Here is a 14,554-nt window from a genome sequence, read left to right as displayed (position 1 = left end):
ACTGCAAATACGGAGGGAGAAGTGTAAACTACACTGCTGGCAGTTTGAACGAAGGCAAAGTTATTTTCTTTAAATTTATCATTCAGCCACTTTTTCTAAGTGGGATGTGGGCGAATGACATTGAAAGACCTGAAATTAAACACAGGCACTGCTTTGTAGTGAAATAGTGAATGAAAGCTGTTCAGAATGTTTTTAAAGGAAGAATAAGAAAAGTTGAATATATATTTTCAGTAAAATAACAAATTTATGTCAGTGGGATTTTGGGGGGGCGAAGCAGTGAAAGAGGGAGGCTAAGTGAGTAAAAGTAGCAAGTTATCATATTAATTCATTGATAAAGTAAAGCACGTAATGATTCAGCATTTTTTTCCACTAAATTTTTTTTTCTATTGTTTCTATTTATAAGCATTTTTTCAAATTTAGTCTACTTATTGTGAAGATGTTAAGTTTACGGAAGTTCATGTAAACCACTCTAAATTGACTCCCCAGTCATTAGTTGCAGCATAGAAGCGTTCAATAAACAATAACCGACCGGGAATGGCTTCTGGCTGGTTAATTGCGCCACTGATTAGCGCTTAGCAGCTAGCAACTAAGATGGCTAGGTTGCATGACTTAGCCAGTTATCCGTGAAATTTAAAGTGATAGCTAAGATTAGTGGTCAAATCAGGCCACGTAAATAGCTGCTCTGTTTTTGGCTGCTATAAACTTAGCCAACCTGCGTTGAATAACGATTTAGCCAGTTTATAGCAGTCAAAACCCCCCAGAAACAGCCCAGCATTGAATATCCTGGCTCAGCACCGACCGCAGGAATTGACCCGGCCAACTCCCACAGTCTGAATATTGGCACCGAAGTGTTTGAAAATGTCATACGTACATTTGCAAATCTTGACTGAGCCCTGTGAGCAAAGGTAACTATTGATATGTGAAGGAGACTTTTCTCTGAAGCAGCTTTATGTGAAACATGACGGAACTGTGTCAAAAATGTCTCCTTGAATTTCTACATATGGCTTACTGACTGTTATAAGATAAGTATTTGCTATTTTATATAAGTTTTTTGAGATATCTACTTTGCAAGCTACAAAAATGAAAAAAAAAAAAAAAAAAACTCTGTGAAGATTTTGAAGTCTGAGACCCAATAATTCATTGAGCTCACCTCTGAAGGTGATAAAATTAATTTGTATTGTAGGATTGATTGGGTATCTGCTTTAGATTCTATGATTCAGGGCATTACGCATTTAGGCATGCTATTTTCCAGGCACATAAAGCAGGTGCAAAGTCCGCAACCCAGTTGCACCCAGTGGCAATTTTAGAAGAAAAGGTATACATGGATTTCCCTTTGAATATTTATATAAAGCAGGCAGGAGCAAACTAGCTGCGGTCTTTGCATTTGGGTGGGGTGTCTAGAAAAGTATCCCCTTAAACAGAAGATAGGTTGAACTGCCTTTCAACATCTGTCATTAGAAATAATGTTCGGAATCTGATTTCTTTTAAGGACCATGAAAACATCTGTTCTGCATTACTGCAGCACTCTGAAAATGAGTGTCCTGGGGTGGTGTGCATGTACCCCCTACGTCCTGTGGGTCACTGCTGTGACATATGTGGTAAGATGACTGCCAGCATTGCCTAATCACATATTTCTAACCTTGCAAGTGTGTCCTTACTTTGTTTTCTGCCTGAGTTCCAAGAGAGCACGTGATCCTCCTGATATTAGATTTATTAGCCTGAGAAGGCCTAAGCTGTCAGCTAATTATCACACTTCTGTTTTAGCAGAGAGACTGGAAATAATGAGAAAGCATGGAGTCAATATGAGAATCAACCAAAAAAACCCTCCATTTTATGATTCCATGGTTCTTGCGACAGACCTACAACAGTTTGTCAGGCTGGACTTTGATAGTTTATTCAAGGACTGTGTGCATTTTCCAAATTTTCTGATCTCTTGTCCCACCATCCCTGTGGTCAGCATCACATCTTCTCATGAACTGGAATGGCAAACACTGCAATTGATTTCTCTTTTTTAAATTGTATTGCATAAAATGTCACAACCTATTCATTTCCACTGCAGCTGTTCCCGATGCTTTCAACCATGCAGTGGCTAAGCCACTTCTCGAAAACCCTTGGTAGTCCCCCACCTGCTCCTCCAACTATCACCTTGTCACCCTTCTTTCATTTGCCCTGTCACCCTTCTAGCCAAGCTACTTGAGCGTGCTGTCCTCTGTCATTGCCTTGACTTCCTTTCATCTCAACCGACTCTTCATCCTCTACAATTTGGCTTTCGCCCCCTTTACTCCAGAAAGACTGCCCTTACCAAAGTCTACAGTGACCTGCTCCTGGCCAGATCCAACTTACTCAAGCCTCATCCTCCTTGACTTGTCTGCTGCTTTTGATACTCTTAGTCTCTGCTACTCCTTGATATACTGTCCTCGCCTGGATTCCATGAATCTGTCCTCTTCTGCTTTGCCTCCTACCTCTCCCATCCCACCTTTAGTGTATGCGCTGGTGGATCCTCCTCCGCTGCAATCCCGCTAGCAGTTGGTGTACCCCAGGGTTCTGTCTTAGAACCTCTTCGCCCTCTATACCTCTTCTCTTGGTGCCCTTATTTCCTCCCATGGCTTCTAGTACCACCTATATGCTGACGATTCCCAGATCCACCTCTCTACACTCAAGATTTCACCAAAAATCCAAGAAAAAGTCTCCATCTGTTTGTCCGACAATTTCTGCCTGGATGTCCTGTCACCACCTGAAACTAAACATGTCCAAGACTGAGCTGCTCCTCTTTCCTCCTAAACCCTCTGCTACACTCCCTCCATTTCTGTCTCTGTAAATAATACTGTTGTCATTCCTGTCTCCTCTGCTCATAACCTTGGAGTCGTCTTTGACTCCGACCTCTCATTTTCTAGGCACATCCAAGAGACTGCTAAAGCTTGATGCTTCTTTCTCTACAATCTCACCAAAATTCACCCCTTTCTCTCTGAGCACACTACCTGGACCCTTTTTCACACCCTTGTAACCTCATGCTTAGACTACTGCAATTTACTTCTAACAGATCTCCCACTAAACCATCTCCCCCACTCTCTGCTGCATGACTCATCTTCTGCCATCCTCGCTACACTCACTTTGCCCCTCTCCTCATATCACTTCATTGACTCCCTATCCACTTTTGCATACAGTTCAAACTCCTATTACTAACGTACAAATGTGTTCATTCTGAAGCCCCTCAGTATCTCTCCTTTCTTGTCTCTCCTTATACGCCTCCCCGAGAACTCAGTTCCTCGGATAAAGTTACTTTTGTCTGTACCCTTCCCTTCCACTGCCAATTCCAGACTTCGCTCTTTTCACTTCACTGCCCCATATGCCTGAGTCCGTGCGTCACGTCCCCTTCCTTCCCTTGTTCAAAAATAAGCTGAAAACCCACCTTTTCAAAACTACCTTCAACTTGTAACCCTCTCCCCTCTGTTCATCACCCTAGCCAACAGTTTAACTATCCTTCACTAACTATAACCCCTGCCCTGGCATCCTGTTTGTCTGTCCTGATTAATTAGATTGTGAACTCATTCAAGCAGGGACTGTCTCCTTCGTGACCCTGTACAGCGCTGCGTACGTCTGGTAGCGCTCTGGAAATAATTAATAGTGGTAGTAGTAAAATGAATTACAATCTGAGCGTTAATTACTGCTATAAAGTAATGAGTATTCTTGTTTTTAAATGAAATATCTTAAACAAATCTGTCCTAAGGATGGAAACTCATCAAACAGTCAAACAGTTCTCCCCCCCACCCGCCCCACCCCCTTATTCCTAAGGTTACCATATGGCTCCAGAAAAAGGAGGACGGATTGAGACATCCGAGTTTTATTTCCATTGCTTTCAATGGAAGTAAAACTCAGATGTCTCTATCCGTCCTCCTTACTTCCATTGCTTTCAATGGAAGTAAACCCCGGATTTCTCAATCCGTCCTCTTTTATCGGGAGCCATATGGTAACTCTACTTATTCCCATTTTCTCTTTCCGAACATTAAACTCTTCAGGCCACAGTATACATAGGCCTCTAGGCTCTATGTAATAATGTGGAAGTTGATTTTACTTTATTCGCATACTGAAAAAACTTGACAATGGTGCTGTAAGCCTGCAAATTAAAATAAAGAAAATTGTGGGTTCATGAGCTAATTGGTAGCATTTGTACATATACGTTTGGAAAATGTCACCACAAAAGGGCCAGCACTGCTTCATGGAAGCTGCCAAGGTGATGCCGATCCTTTTTGAGCATGTAATGTTTACAAAATGGCTGACCCACTGTACATACCAACTAACATACACACACGACAGCACATCCTTGCACATATTTTATAAAAAGTTCTGGGTTTGCAAACTACCGCCAGAATTGTGAACATCCTGTTGCAAAATGGACCCCATAGTTTTCTCTGCATGAGTGGCTGTAATAGAAAATGCAAAGCAGCTCATTGAGTAAGAATTTTGTGAAAATGGATGCACAGAAAAAGGCTTCAGGGGTCTGTTTTTTTGCAAAAAGGATACCTGTATCTGAAATGACACTTTTCGAATGTCTCTGGAACATTTTGAGACACAACATAACCCTGAATTGCTGTCTTCATACAGGGTATGCCTAGATATGTGATATCTATCCATGCCCCAAATATACAGTGTCCTCTGAAGATTAATTAAATCAGCTGCATGAACTCAAACTGCTGCCACTGTAATAACTTCTTTAGGGCGTCAGGTCAAAAGCGCGCCGGGACAAAGGCGCGCCCAGACAAATGAGCGCCGCGCACGCCGCCGCACCGCTCTAAATTTTTTTAGCGCTCCGACGGGGGTGTGTGGGGGGGGAACCCGCATTGTGGGGGCATTGTGGGGGGTGTGGGGGGTTGTAACCCCCACATTTTACTGAAAACTGAACTTTTTCCCTGTTTTTAGGGAAAAAGTTCAGTTTTCAGTAAAATGTGGAGGGTTACAACCCCCCAAACCCCCCATAACGCCGGCGCGATGTCTATTAAGTAAACTGGGGGGGTTCCCCAACAAAACCCCCCATCAGAGCCCCTAAAAACTGTAATTTAGAGCGGTGCGGCGACGCGCGCTGCGCTCAATTGTCGGTGCGCGCTTTTGTCTTTCGCGCCGTTGTCTATGAACCCTTATTTAGCCAGCTGAGACTGTGCTGTGGTGTACAGGTTTTATCTTTGGGGATTTTTCTTTATTCTCTGCAGGGGCTATTGTTTCGTTGCAGTATTCTCCAGATTTTGAGATAGAGAAATATCGGAACAGACTGATTCATACCTTTCTTAGCCTGGTATGTTTGTTTTTTTTTCTTTCATTACACATACAGCAATGGAGAATTTCTAAACTAAACTAAACCTTAAGTTTATATACAGCATCATCTCCACGGATGTGGAGCTCGGCACTGTTTACAAGAACTTAACATATAGGAAGAGAAGGAAAAAAAAGGTTTTACATGAACTTTTATATAGAAGAGAAGAGTAAGGGGGGATAGAATTACATTTTAGTGAAAAGCCAGGTTTTCAGTTGCTTGCGGAATAATTGGAGGGAGCCCAGGTTCCGCAGCGGGGTAGTAAGGTCGTTCCAAAGACCTGTGATTCTGAAGAGAAGGGATTTTCCCACTTTGCCTGCATAGCGAATACCGTGTAGAGAGGGGAAGGATAGTTTATACCTTTGGGTGGGTCTGGTAGAGTCAGGACTTGAGGAGTTATAAGATAGTGGGATTAAGGGAGGAAGGATGCCGTGAATGATCTTAAAAGCCAGGCAGGAGCATTTGAAATGGATTCTGGAAATCACTGGGAGCCAGTGAAGTTTGGCTAGGAGTGGGGAGACATGGTCAGACTTGCGTTTTGCAAAGATCAACTTGGCTGCAGTATTCTGGATTAGCTGGAGTCTTTGAAGACTTTTTTTTGATAGGCTTAAGTAGATGGCATTGCAGTAGTCTCCGAAATAAATGCAGTCCAATTGGATATCAACCAAAACTGTTCGACCAAGTGGTTAAAAAAATTACAATATTAAAAGGCAATCAATCCCACTTAATAGTTGAGGGGGACCCTTTAACACTTTTATATAGGGAAAAAAGCCTCAGAGTTGGGCGCACTACGCACATTGATGCCACTTTAGCGTATGTTGATCAGTTTCTTCACTCCTTATTGCAGTCATAGGCAAAAACCCTCTAGTGAACTACTTTTTTTCTTTATTCTTTTGAATTATATTATTCAGTTTTCTTATTCTCAATCTTAGCAACTTATTTTTCATTTGTCAAAATCACCCTCAACTTATGCACGTCAACAGATTTCTTATTTAATTTTAAAATTCACTGCACTTATCTCCTGTCGTGCTGAGCTTCACAGTCTTATTCAGATCCTGTCATTCGCGGCAGAACCAAGGCCGACGTGGCCAGCGTTTTGCGGACTTTCTATTTATGTCCGCTGCTTCGGGACCATAAGTCCAGGCACGTTCTTAACAAAAATTCCATCCTGCTGATGGATATGCCACAGTCTCAAGATAACCCCTCACAGTATTAACACTCCCTGCCCTCCCAGCCAGGACCATCCTGAGCTGGAAACACAACCTGTGTGACACGCCCCGTGGAGCGCCGATCCTGCCCAAAAAGGGAAGGCAATGGACAGGACACAGTTTTGGAGCCCCCCATCTCCCTGACGCCCTGTTCGGCCACACTACCTACACATTGTTCAGTACGGTCCTGTTACAGCCCCAGCGCTGTTCCTGTTGCATGCTTCCCACAGTCCCAATACTCTCTCAGCACACTTCTTCACTTCTTTCCCCAGTCCCAGCACTCTCCTACCCCATAACCCCGAAATGTCTCATCCGAATTCCCCAGCAACATTTCAAAACGATTAGGGATACAGACTCGTTCATGGGGACATTCTAAAACTGGCCCCAGTAGCATAAGTAAGGAGGGCGAGTGAGGGGGGGGGGCGTGTCTGTCCCGGGCGCCATCTTGCTCGGGGCACTTGTCCCCCTCCCTACTCCTCACCCCACACATGCCCGCCCCTTCCCTTCCCCATATCTTTTTCACTTTGGCGCAAGCATCCACCAACTTGATGCCTGTTTTGGCTTCGGCACGCTCTCTGATGTCACTTCCGGGACCCGTGCCTAGAAAATGACATCAGAGGGAGTGCTGAAGCCGACGAGGGCGGTAAGTTGATGGCTGCTCGCGCCAAAGTGAAAAAGGTATCGGAAAGGTGCACGCATGTGCGCAGCAGGGGGGCAGGGAAGAGGGCAGGGACGGGGCACCACCACCTTGGGCACCGCTCACCCTCGCTATGCCTCTGACTGGCACCTAAACTTAGGCGCTTGTAGGCACCCTACCAGTGCCTAAGTTAATTGAAGAACGCTGTTAGAAAGGGTGAAAAATGATGAGGTAGAAGGGCCTACCAGTGTCCAAATGAAATGCACCAGAATTGTGCCTATGTACTTGCCTTAGGCTGAATGCCAAACTAGGCATGACCAAAGCTAGAAATGGTATTAGGTGGCCTAAAGCGTCTACGTAGGCACGATTCACGCAAAGATAGGCACCAGAAATGTAGGCCCAGAAAACCCTTGCCTACGTTTCTAGCACCTATCTTTCATGTAGGCGCGATTCTGAAACTGGTACTGATGCGTGATCGCTGGCCGCTTTTCAGGCGGCCCTCGATATCGGCGCTGGTTACAGAATCCGGCGGTCACATGCCATTTATTCCTCCTGTTTTAGTGTGTGTTTATTTATTTAGTGGGATTTATTAACTGCCTTTATGAAGAAATTCACCCATGGCAGTGTACAACATGTGCAGTTTAACCTACAACTTACAATTTAAAAATAACCAAATATAAACATAAATACAATGAATGAGGTTGCAACGACTCTATGGAACTCCCTTCCTCTAGTCTAAAACTAAAACTAAACTAAACTAAACCTTAGGTTTGTATACTGCGCCATCTCCACATCTAGGGCATCTCAACCCAATCCTCAGGACACAGCTAGCCAGTCAGCTTTTCAGGATACCCACAATGAATATGCAAGAGATAAATTTGCAAACACTACCTCCACAATATACAAATTTATCTCATGCACATTAATTGTGATGTCACAATGGCTTCATTGTTCTATACTTGGCTCACTTCTGATATTGTATTGGAGGAGAGTGTGGCACAGATAGGGAAAATGCTTGAAGTACCTGTCTGTAAACTGCTTTGAGTGTGGTTGTAAAACTATAAAAAGGCTGCATACAAGTCCCAATCCCTTCCCCTGATGTCATAATGCCCCATTCCACCAATAAGAGCCAACTTTATCAGTGACATCACAATGGCTTCATTGTTCTTTTTTTAAAATTTTATTTAGCAAGTTTTCATTAACATATCAAGTATCCACTTGTACAGAAAGATAAAGTTAAACCGAAAAAGAAAAAATATTTTAACAATAATAATAATCTAACCAATATAATAGGAATATAGTAGCTTAACTTTAACTCAAGTCCTCAAAATAGAATCCAAGGCTTAGAATCAGTGAGCAATTAATAACACAAATAAGTAACATAAGAAATAAGAAAAATCCATTAGTTAAGGAAGTATATCAAACTTCAATGAGCACTCATGTTGTCCCTGCTTCCAGTCGGGCCTCAGACAAGTAGGTTGTTAGTTGGCTAGGGTCAAAGAAAACATATTTTTGCATTTGATATTGTATCACACTTTACATGGGTGAAGAAGCGAAAAAGTCGCCCCAAGAGCAATAACACCCGGTTTCATAATCAGAAATTCACATCTACGTTTTTGTGTGTCTCGTGCCAGGTCTGGGAACATTTGTATTTTAAATCCAAGAAATTCCCTTTGTTTATTTTTAAAGAAAAGTCTGAGTAACCAATTTTTATCTGGTGCTAAAGCTACTGTAAGTAGAAGTGTTGCCGCTGTTGCCACTTCCCTATCGGAAAGTTCCAAAAGCGATGTAATATTAGGTGATTGTTGATCTTCCTGTAATTTTAGTTGTCCTTCTCTTCTTATAGGTAAATAATACACCTGAGAAAAAAGTGGTAACAGATCCTCTGATATTTCCAGAACTTCCATCATGTAGCGTTTTAACATATCTCTAGGAGGTATTGTCGCTACTCTAGGAAAGTTAATCAACCTAAGATTATTGTTACGAGATAAGTTTTCTAAAGATTCCAATTTCCTTCTCAAATTTATATTGTCTCATACCAGAGTTTCCGTAATTTGTTTAGATACTACAGTAGAATTTTTAAAGTCTTGTAACTCAGTTTTAAGATCTTTAATTTCAATTTCTTGAGTATTAACTTTTTGCTCCAGCTGAGCCAGCTGGGGCTTAATCGATTTAGCCAGGTCTTCCACGAGATCCCAAATGGAATCCAATGTTACCTCTAGGGGTTTCTCCAATGTAAAAGAAATCTTTTGAGTTTCAACATTCATATTCTCACCAACTAGCTTCTCCTTCTGGTCAGGGCTCTTCTGTTTACTATCTACCCTTGGAGCAGATAAAACCCCAGGCTCCATGGGGTTCTCCTGTAAATACAGGGAGTCCAACTCCAAGTTCCCCTCACTGATCTCACCGGCCTCAGGGGAGAAATGCACTCTGCACTCCGGTTGCTCCTCTACCCGCGGGGAGCTGTCAGTCTGGGGAGGAGGGGGAGTGCCCTGGCGTCGGGGCTCAAGGTGGTCTCTAAACCCAAGGAGATCACTTCTGTCTCGCCCTGGAGCGTCTCCAGCGGGTGCATCGACACCGCCGATACTTCCTGCGTTCTTCGCAGGAGCTCATCAATAGTGCCGAGGCTGGGCTGGCCTGAGCCTCGCGAGGCTCCAGCGGCGCTTCGGCCTCTCCTTTTCGGCTTGGCTCGCAGGTAAATTTCTCGTAGGTAATCCAAAACAAGCTTTTGATGAGACATGCTGTGGCGAAGCACGGCTTCATTGGTCTATACTTGGCTCACTTCTGATATTGAATTTGAGGAGAGTGTGGGGCAGTGGTTAGAGCTACAGCCTCTGCCCCAGGTATATTAGAGAGATTGTGAGCCCACCGGGACAGAGAGGGAAAATGCTTGAAGCATCTTTATGTAAACTGCTTTGAATGTGGTTGTAAAATTAGAAAATAAAAAAAGGTGGTATACAAATCCCAATCCCTTTCCCATTCAAGGAACCGTATTCCTCTATAGCAGTGGTCTCAAACTTGCGGCCCGGGGGCCACATGCGGCCCGCCAGGTACTATTTTGAGGCCCTCGGTATATTTATCATAATCACAAAGTAAAATAAAAGTTTCTTGATCTTATGTCTCTTTAGCTATAAATGACAATATTATTATTAAGATTTAGCCAAAAGGAAAGATTTATAAACTATAAAGAGTTTTACCTCATGCAAAATTGTCATTTCTTTAATAAGACATTAACTATTTTTTTCTGAGGCCCTCCAAGTACCTACAAATCCAAAATGTGGCCCTGCAACGGGTTTGAGTTTGAGACCACTGCTCTATAGCAATGAGTTGGATGAGTGTATATACTCCTAGATTGTTCTAGTCAATAATTTGAGGAGATGCGCTTATTTCAAAAATCTCTTTTGCTCTTTTTTTTTTCTATAAAAATCAATTCACTCTCATCTTGTTCCCTACTCTGAGTCATCATCAGAGTCTTCATGACCTGAATCCTCACTTTCAATCCCAATGAGAGCAACATAAATGAACACAACCTCTGCCATGCTCAGCTCATTCGTTTGATGGCTACGCCATTGGCATTGAAACTGTGTAATTGAAGTTTGCACATTCTGTATTTATTGTCATGATTAGTCAAGGAGAACTCGTGTCTTTTATGTTTTTACAAAGTCAAAGTATACAGGTGTTCAGATTGCAATATCCAAGGTGTATAAACCTCAGAGCATCCTGAGGATTGTTCCTCGGGAATCGGTTCCGGAAATTCAGGTCGTTATAATTGATAACAAGACTGGGTCAGAAACAGGAGCAAGCGCAGAACAGCTGGCCAGTGAAATTATGACTGATGTGACAAACCATGGTAAGAGTTTTCAAATTATACCTGTTATACAATAAAGAATTCTACTAGTCTACTTACCACCTGTCCCCCCCTTTATCAAGCTGAGCTAGTGGTTTTAGCACGGGCCTTGTGTTAGAATTTAATATCTACTGGAAAAAGTATATATTGAACAGTTGTAACATACCTGGAGCTTTGAACATAAGAACATAAGAAGTTGCCTCCGCTGAGGCAGACCAGAGGTCCATCTCGCCCAGCGGTCCGTTCCCGCGGCGGCCCATCAGGCCCACTGCCTGAACAGTGGTCTCTGACTAATTTTATAAATTACCTCTAATCCTGTCCCTATAACCTTACCTCTACTCCTATCTGTACCCCTCAATCCCTTTGTCCTCCAGGTACCTGTCCAGACCTTCTTTGAAGCCCTGTAGCGTGCTCCTGCTTATCACATCCTCTGGTAGCGCGTTCCATGTATCCACCACCTTCTGGGTGAAAAAGAACTTCCTGGCGTTTGTTCTAAACCTTCCCCCTTTCAATTTCTCTGAGTGCCCCCTTGTACTTGTGGTTCCCCATAGTTTGAAAAATCTGTCCCTGTCCACTTTTTCTATGCCCTTCATGATCTTGAAGGTTTCTATCATGTCTCCTCTAAGTCGTCGCTTTTCCAGGGGGTAAGGGGGAAATTCATCAATGTTCGTTAATCTTGTTAGTACATGCTAACGATTAGCGCGCACCAGATGCTAAAGACACCCATTATATTCCTATGGGTGTCTTTAGAGTTTAATATGTGTTAATTGTTCGTACACTAATGCAATTAGCATGTCCTAATGTGGTAGCGCCTGTTGATGAATCCCCCCCCCCCACTAAATATATATAAATAAATAAAAATGATTAAAATACATTTTATCATTGTAAACTAAAATAAATGTACTCTGTGGGGCTCATAATCAAAACTTTAAAACGTCCAAAAACCAGCCTAAGTCAACCCTTGGACGTCCTAATAGCAGGGACATCCAAGTGCCGATAATCAAAACCAGCTTTCTGGATGTGCAGCAGCACTTCTAAGCTAATGTGTGTCCAGAGAGCAAAGGGGTGGGTTGGGATGTGTGATATGGGCAGGAATCGGGCGGGCTTCAACCTGGACGTACCCCAGCCATAATTAAAGCTTTCTTAGAGGGACGATCCCGAATGTCATTCCTTAGGATGTGTTTACCTAAGGATAGGGGGGGTTATGGTTTATTGAATGTGCGTTGGTACTCTATGGCATGCCAGATAAGACATATTAATGATTGGTTTAGGGGGACATCTGATTTTACTGCAACGTCACTGGAGTTGTCTTTGTTGGCTCCGTTTCATGTGAGCTATTTCTTACATGTGGCGGATCCACAAATGCGTTCTTTGGTGTCTCACTATCCGATATTTGCACCAGCTCGGCATGCATGGAAGTGGGTTTGTAAAACTGCAAAATTGTCTTCTGGGGTTTCCTTATATTTACCCATCCAGGGCAATGGAGCCTTTCAACCTGGAATGCAAAATACTACCTATAAGAGATGGAGTGCTCGGGGACTTCAATATCTATTTCACTTGTTTTCAGAGGAGGGGAGACTAGCAACTTTTGTAGAATTGCAGCAGACATTTGAATTACAGCCAAAGGATCTGTTTGCATATTACCAGATCCGACATTATGTTCAGTCTCTCCCAATGATTCATCTTACGGAAGATAGAAGGGAGGCTCTTTCGGAACTCTTTAGCCTTTCTGCACAACAGAGCATTCCTCTACGGTTTCACATAGTGGGGATTCGAGATGGTCAATCCGGCCCTTATTTGGACATTTTAGCGGCAGCTTGGGCTGAAGATTTGCAATGCACGTTAATAGCCCACCAGCTCCAGCGGGTACTGAAGAATATCCAGAAGGTGTCTCCTAATATTACCCACTGGGAAATGCAGTTGAAAATTGTTTTGAGACTTTATATTTCACCAGAACGAGCAGCCCGGATGGGGATAACTACATCTCATTCTTGTCCGAAATGTGCACAGGCTCATGCTTCATTGGGACATATGTTTTGGACCTGCCCCAAAATTCAACAGTTTTGGAGACATCTTGGTCATTATATTACAATGCTTTGGAGAAGGTGTTGGCTTCCGCAACCGAGAGCACTATTCGGATATTACAATATAGCCACTCCTAAACCTAAGGGAATGACAGCTTTTATCACTAGAGTGCTTTTGATGGGAAAGAAAGCAATTCTTACTAACTGGTTATCCCGAGATCCTCCTTCTAATGCTCAATGGAGAGCCTTGATGATAACTCATGCTACGCTGGAGTGAAGATCGGTGGGAGACTTGGAACATGGGCCGAGTCGTGGATTTCGTCAGACCTGGGAATATTTCTGGCAGGATCTCACACCATATGCTCGAAGTAGACTCTTGAATCAATAGATTTACTTTTCACTCTCAATTTTACTGTGGCATTGGACTCTTGGGGTGGGGAGGGAGGGGAAGGGAGGGAGGGGGAGTGTTTTACAATATTATTTCCTGACTATGCTATTTGTTTTATTTGTTATTTGTTGAAATAATAAAAACATTTGAACATAAAGCTTTCTTAGAGGGAACTTAGATGCTGGCAGTCAGACCTGTTTAAGTTGCATCTAAGTTCCACAAAGGTGCCCACACTGACAAGAAGACCACTGGAGGATTTGAGGCATGAGCCCCCCTTACGCTCCCAGCAACCAAAGAGCAAAAATAAATAAATAAAACTTGTAGGCTTCCCATCAGCTGATTGCGGCAGACGGAATCCCCATCAGCTGAGCTGGTTTTGAGGATTCCTGGTGGCTCAACTGATGGGAATTCTCCCTGCCAGGATCAGCTGAGCCACAGAGCCCTATACCCCTTCCCCTGACATCCCCCTGATATCCTGACATTGCCCTGATATCCTGTACCTTCCCCAACATCCCTTGACATCTCTGCCGCCCCCACATCCCCCCCCCCCAAATCCTGGGTCCCCTCCCAGATCCCTGGAAACCCCCCCCGGGTACCTTCAGAAGAGCCAATCAGGGCCTTTGGCCCCTCCCACTGCATCCGAAGATGCAATGAGAGGGGAAAGCCCCATCATTTGCAGCACTCAGCCCTGTAGGCAGGAGGGTGTGAGCTTCCATCCTGCTGTTTGCTCTTTGGAAGGTACGGCGGGGGGGGGGGGTGTTCCAAGGATGTGGGAGGGGCCCAGGAACATTGGGGGGATATGGGGAGGGCAGAGATGTGAGAAGATGTCGGGGAAGATACGGGATATCAGGGGGATATTGGGATGTGAGGGGATATCGGGGTGATGTCAGGATGGTAGGGGGGAGGGATGTAAAGCTCCGTGGCTCAGCTGATCTTTGCAGGGGGAATCCCCATCAGCTGAGCCACCAGGAATCCCCAAAACTAGCTCAGCTGATGGGGATTCCTTTTGCCGTGATCAGACAAGGTAGTCAGTGGGTACGTCTACAAAACTTGCTTTTGTACATTTTTCACATGGATGTTTTTATTTTTGAAAATGGGCAATAAAGGTAGAAGTCCTAAGGACCAAAACTTATACCTAGCTCATT

General features: G+C 43.6%; 1 protein-coding gene across 3 annotated transcripts in view; it reads left to right on the top strand.

The window, feature by feature from the left end:
* The window catches only part of AMN (amnion associated transmembrane protein), an 80,731-nt gene that overhangs the window by 51,844 nt on the left and 14,333 nt on the right, over window positions 1-14,554 (top strand). For 2 of the 3 annotated variants that reach the window (XM_033953287.1, XM_033953286.1), the window contains 3 exons: window positions 1,490-1,598; window positions 5,205-5,287; window positions 10,814-11,000. In XM_033953287.1, the coding sequence (XP_033809178.1) occupies window positions 1,490-1,598; window positions 5,205-5,287; window positions 10,814-11,000 (379 nt within the window). The remainder of the gene's footprint in view (window positions 1-1,489; window positions 1,599-5,204; window positions 5,288-10,813; window positions 11,001-14,554) is intronic. The other variant, XM_033953288.1, reaches the window with a different exon arrangement.

The sequence above is a fragment of the Geotrypetes seraphini genome, chromosome 7 (assembly GCF_902459505.1).
Source record: "Geotrypetes seraphini chromosome 7, aGeoSer1.1, whole genome shotgun sequence".
NCBI classification, from domain to species: Eukaryota; Metazoa; Chordata; class Amphibia; order Gymnophiona; family Dermophiidae; genus Geotrypetes; species Geotrypetes seraphini.
The sequence above is the reverse complement of the archived record's forward strand: the minus strand, read 5'-3'. Positions and strand labels throughout refer to the sequence as shown.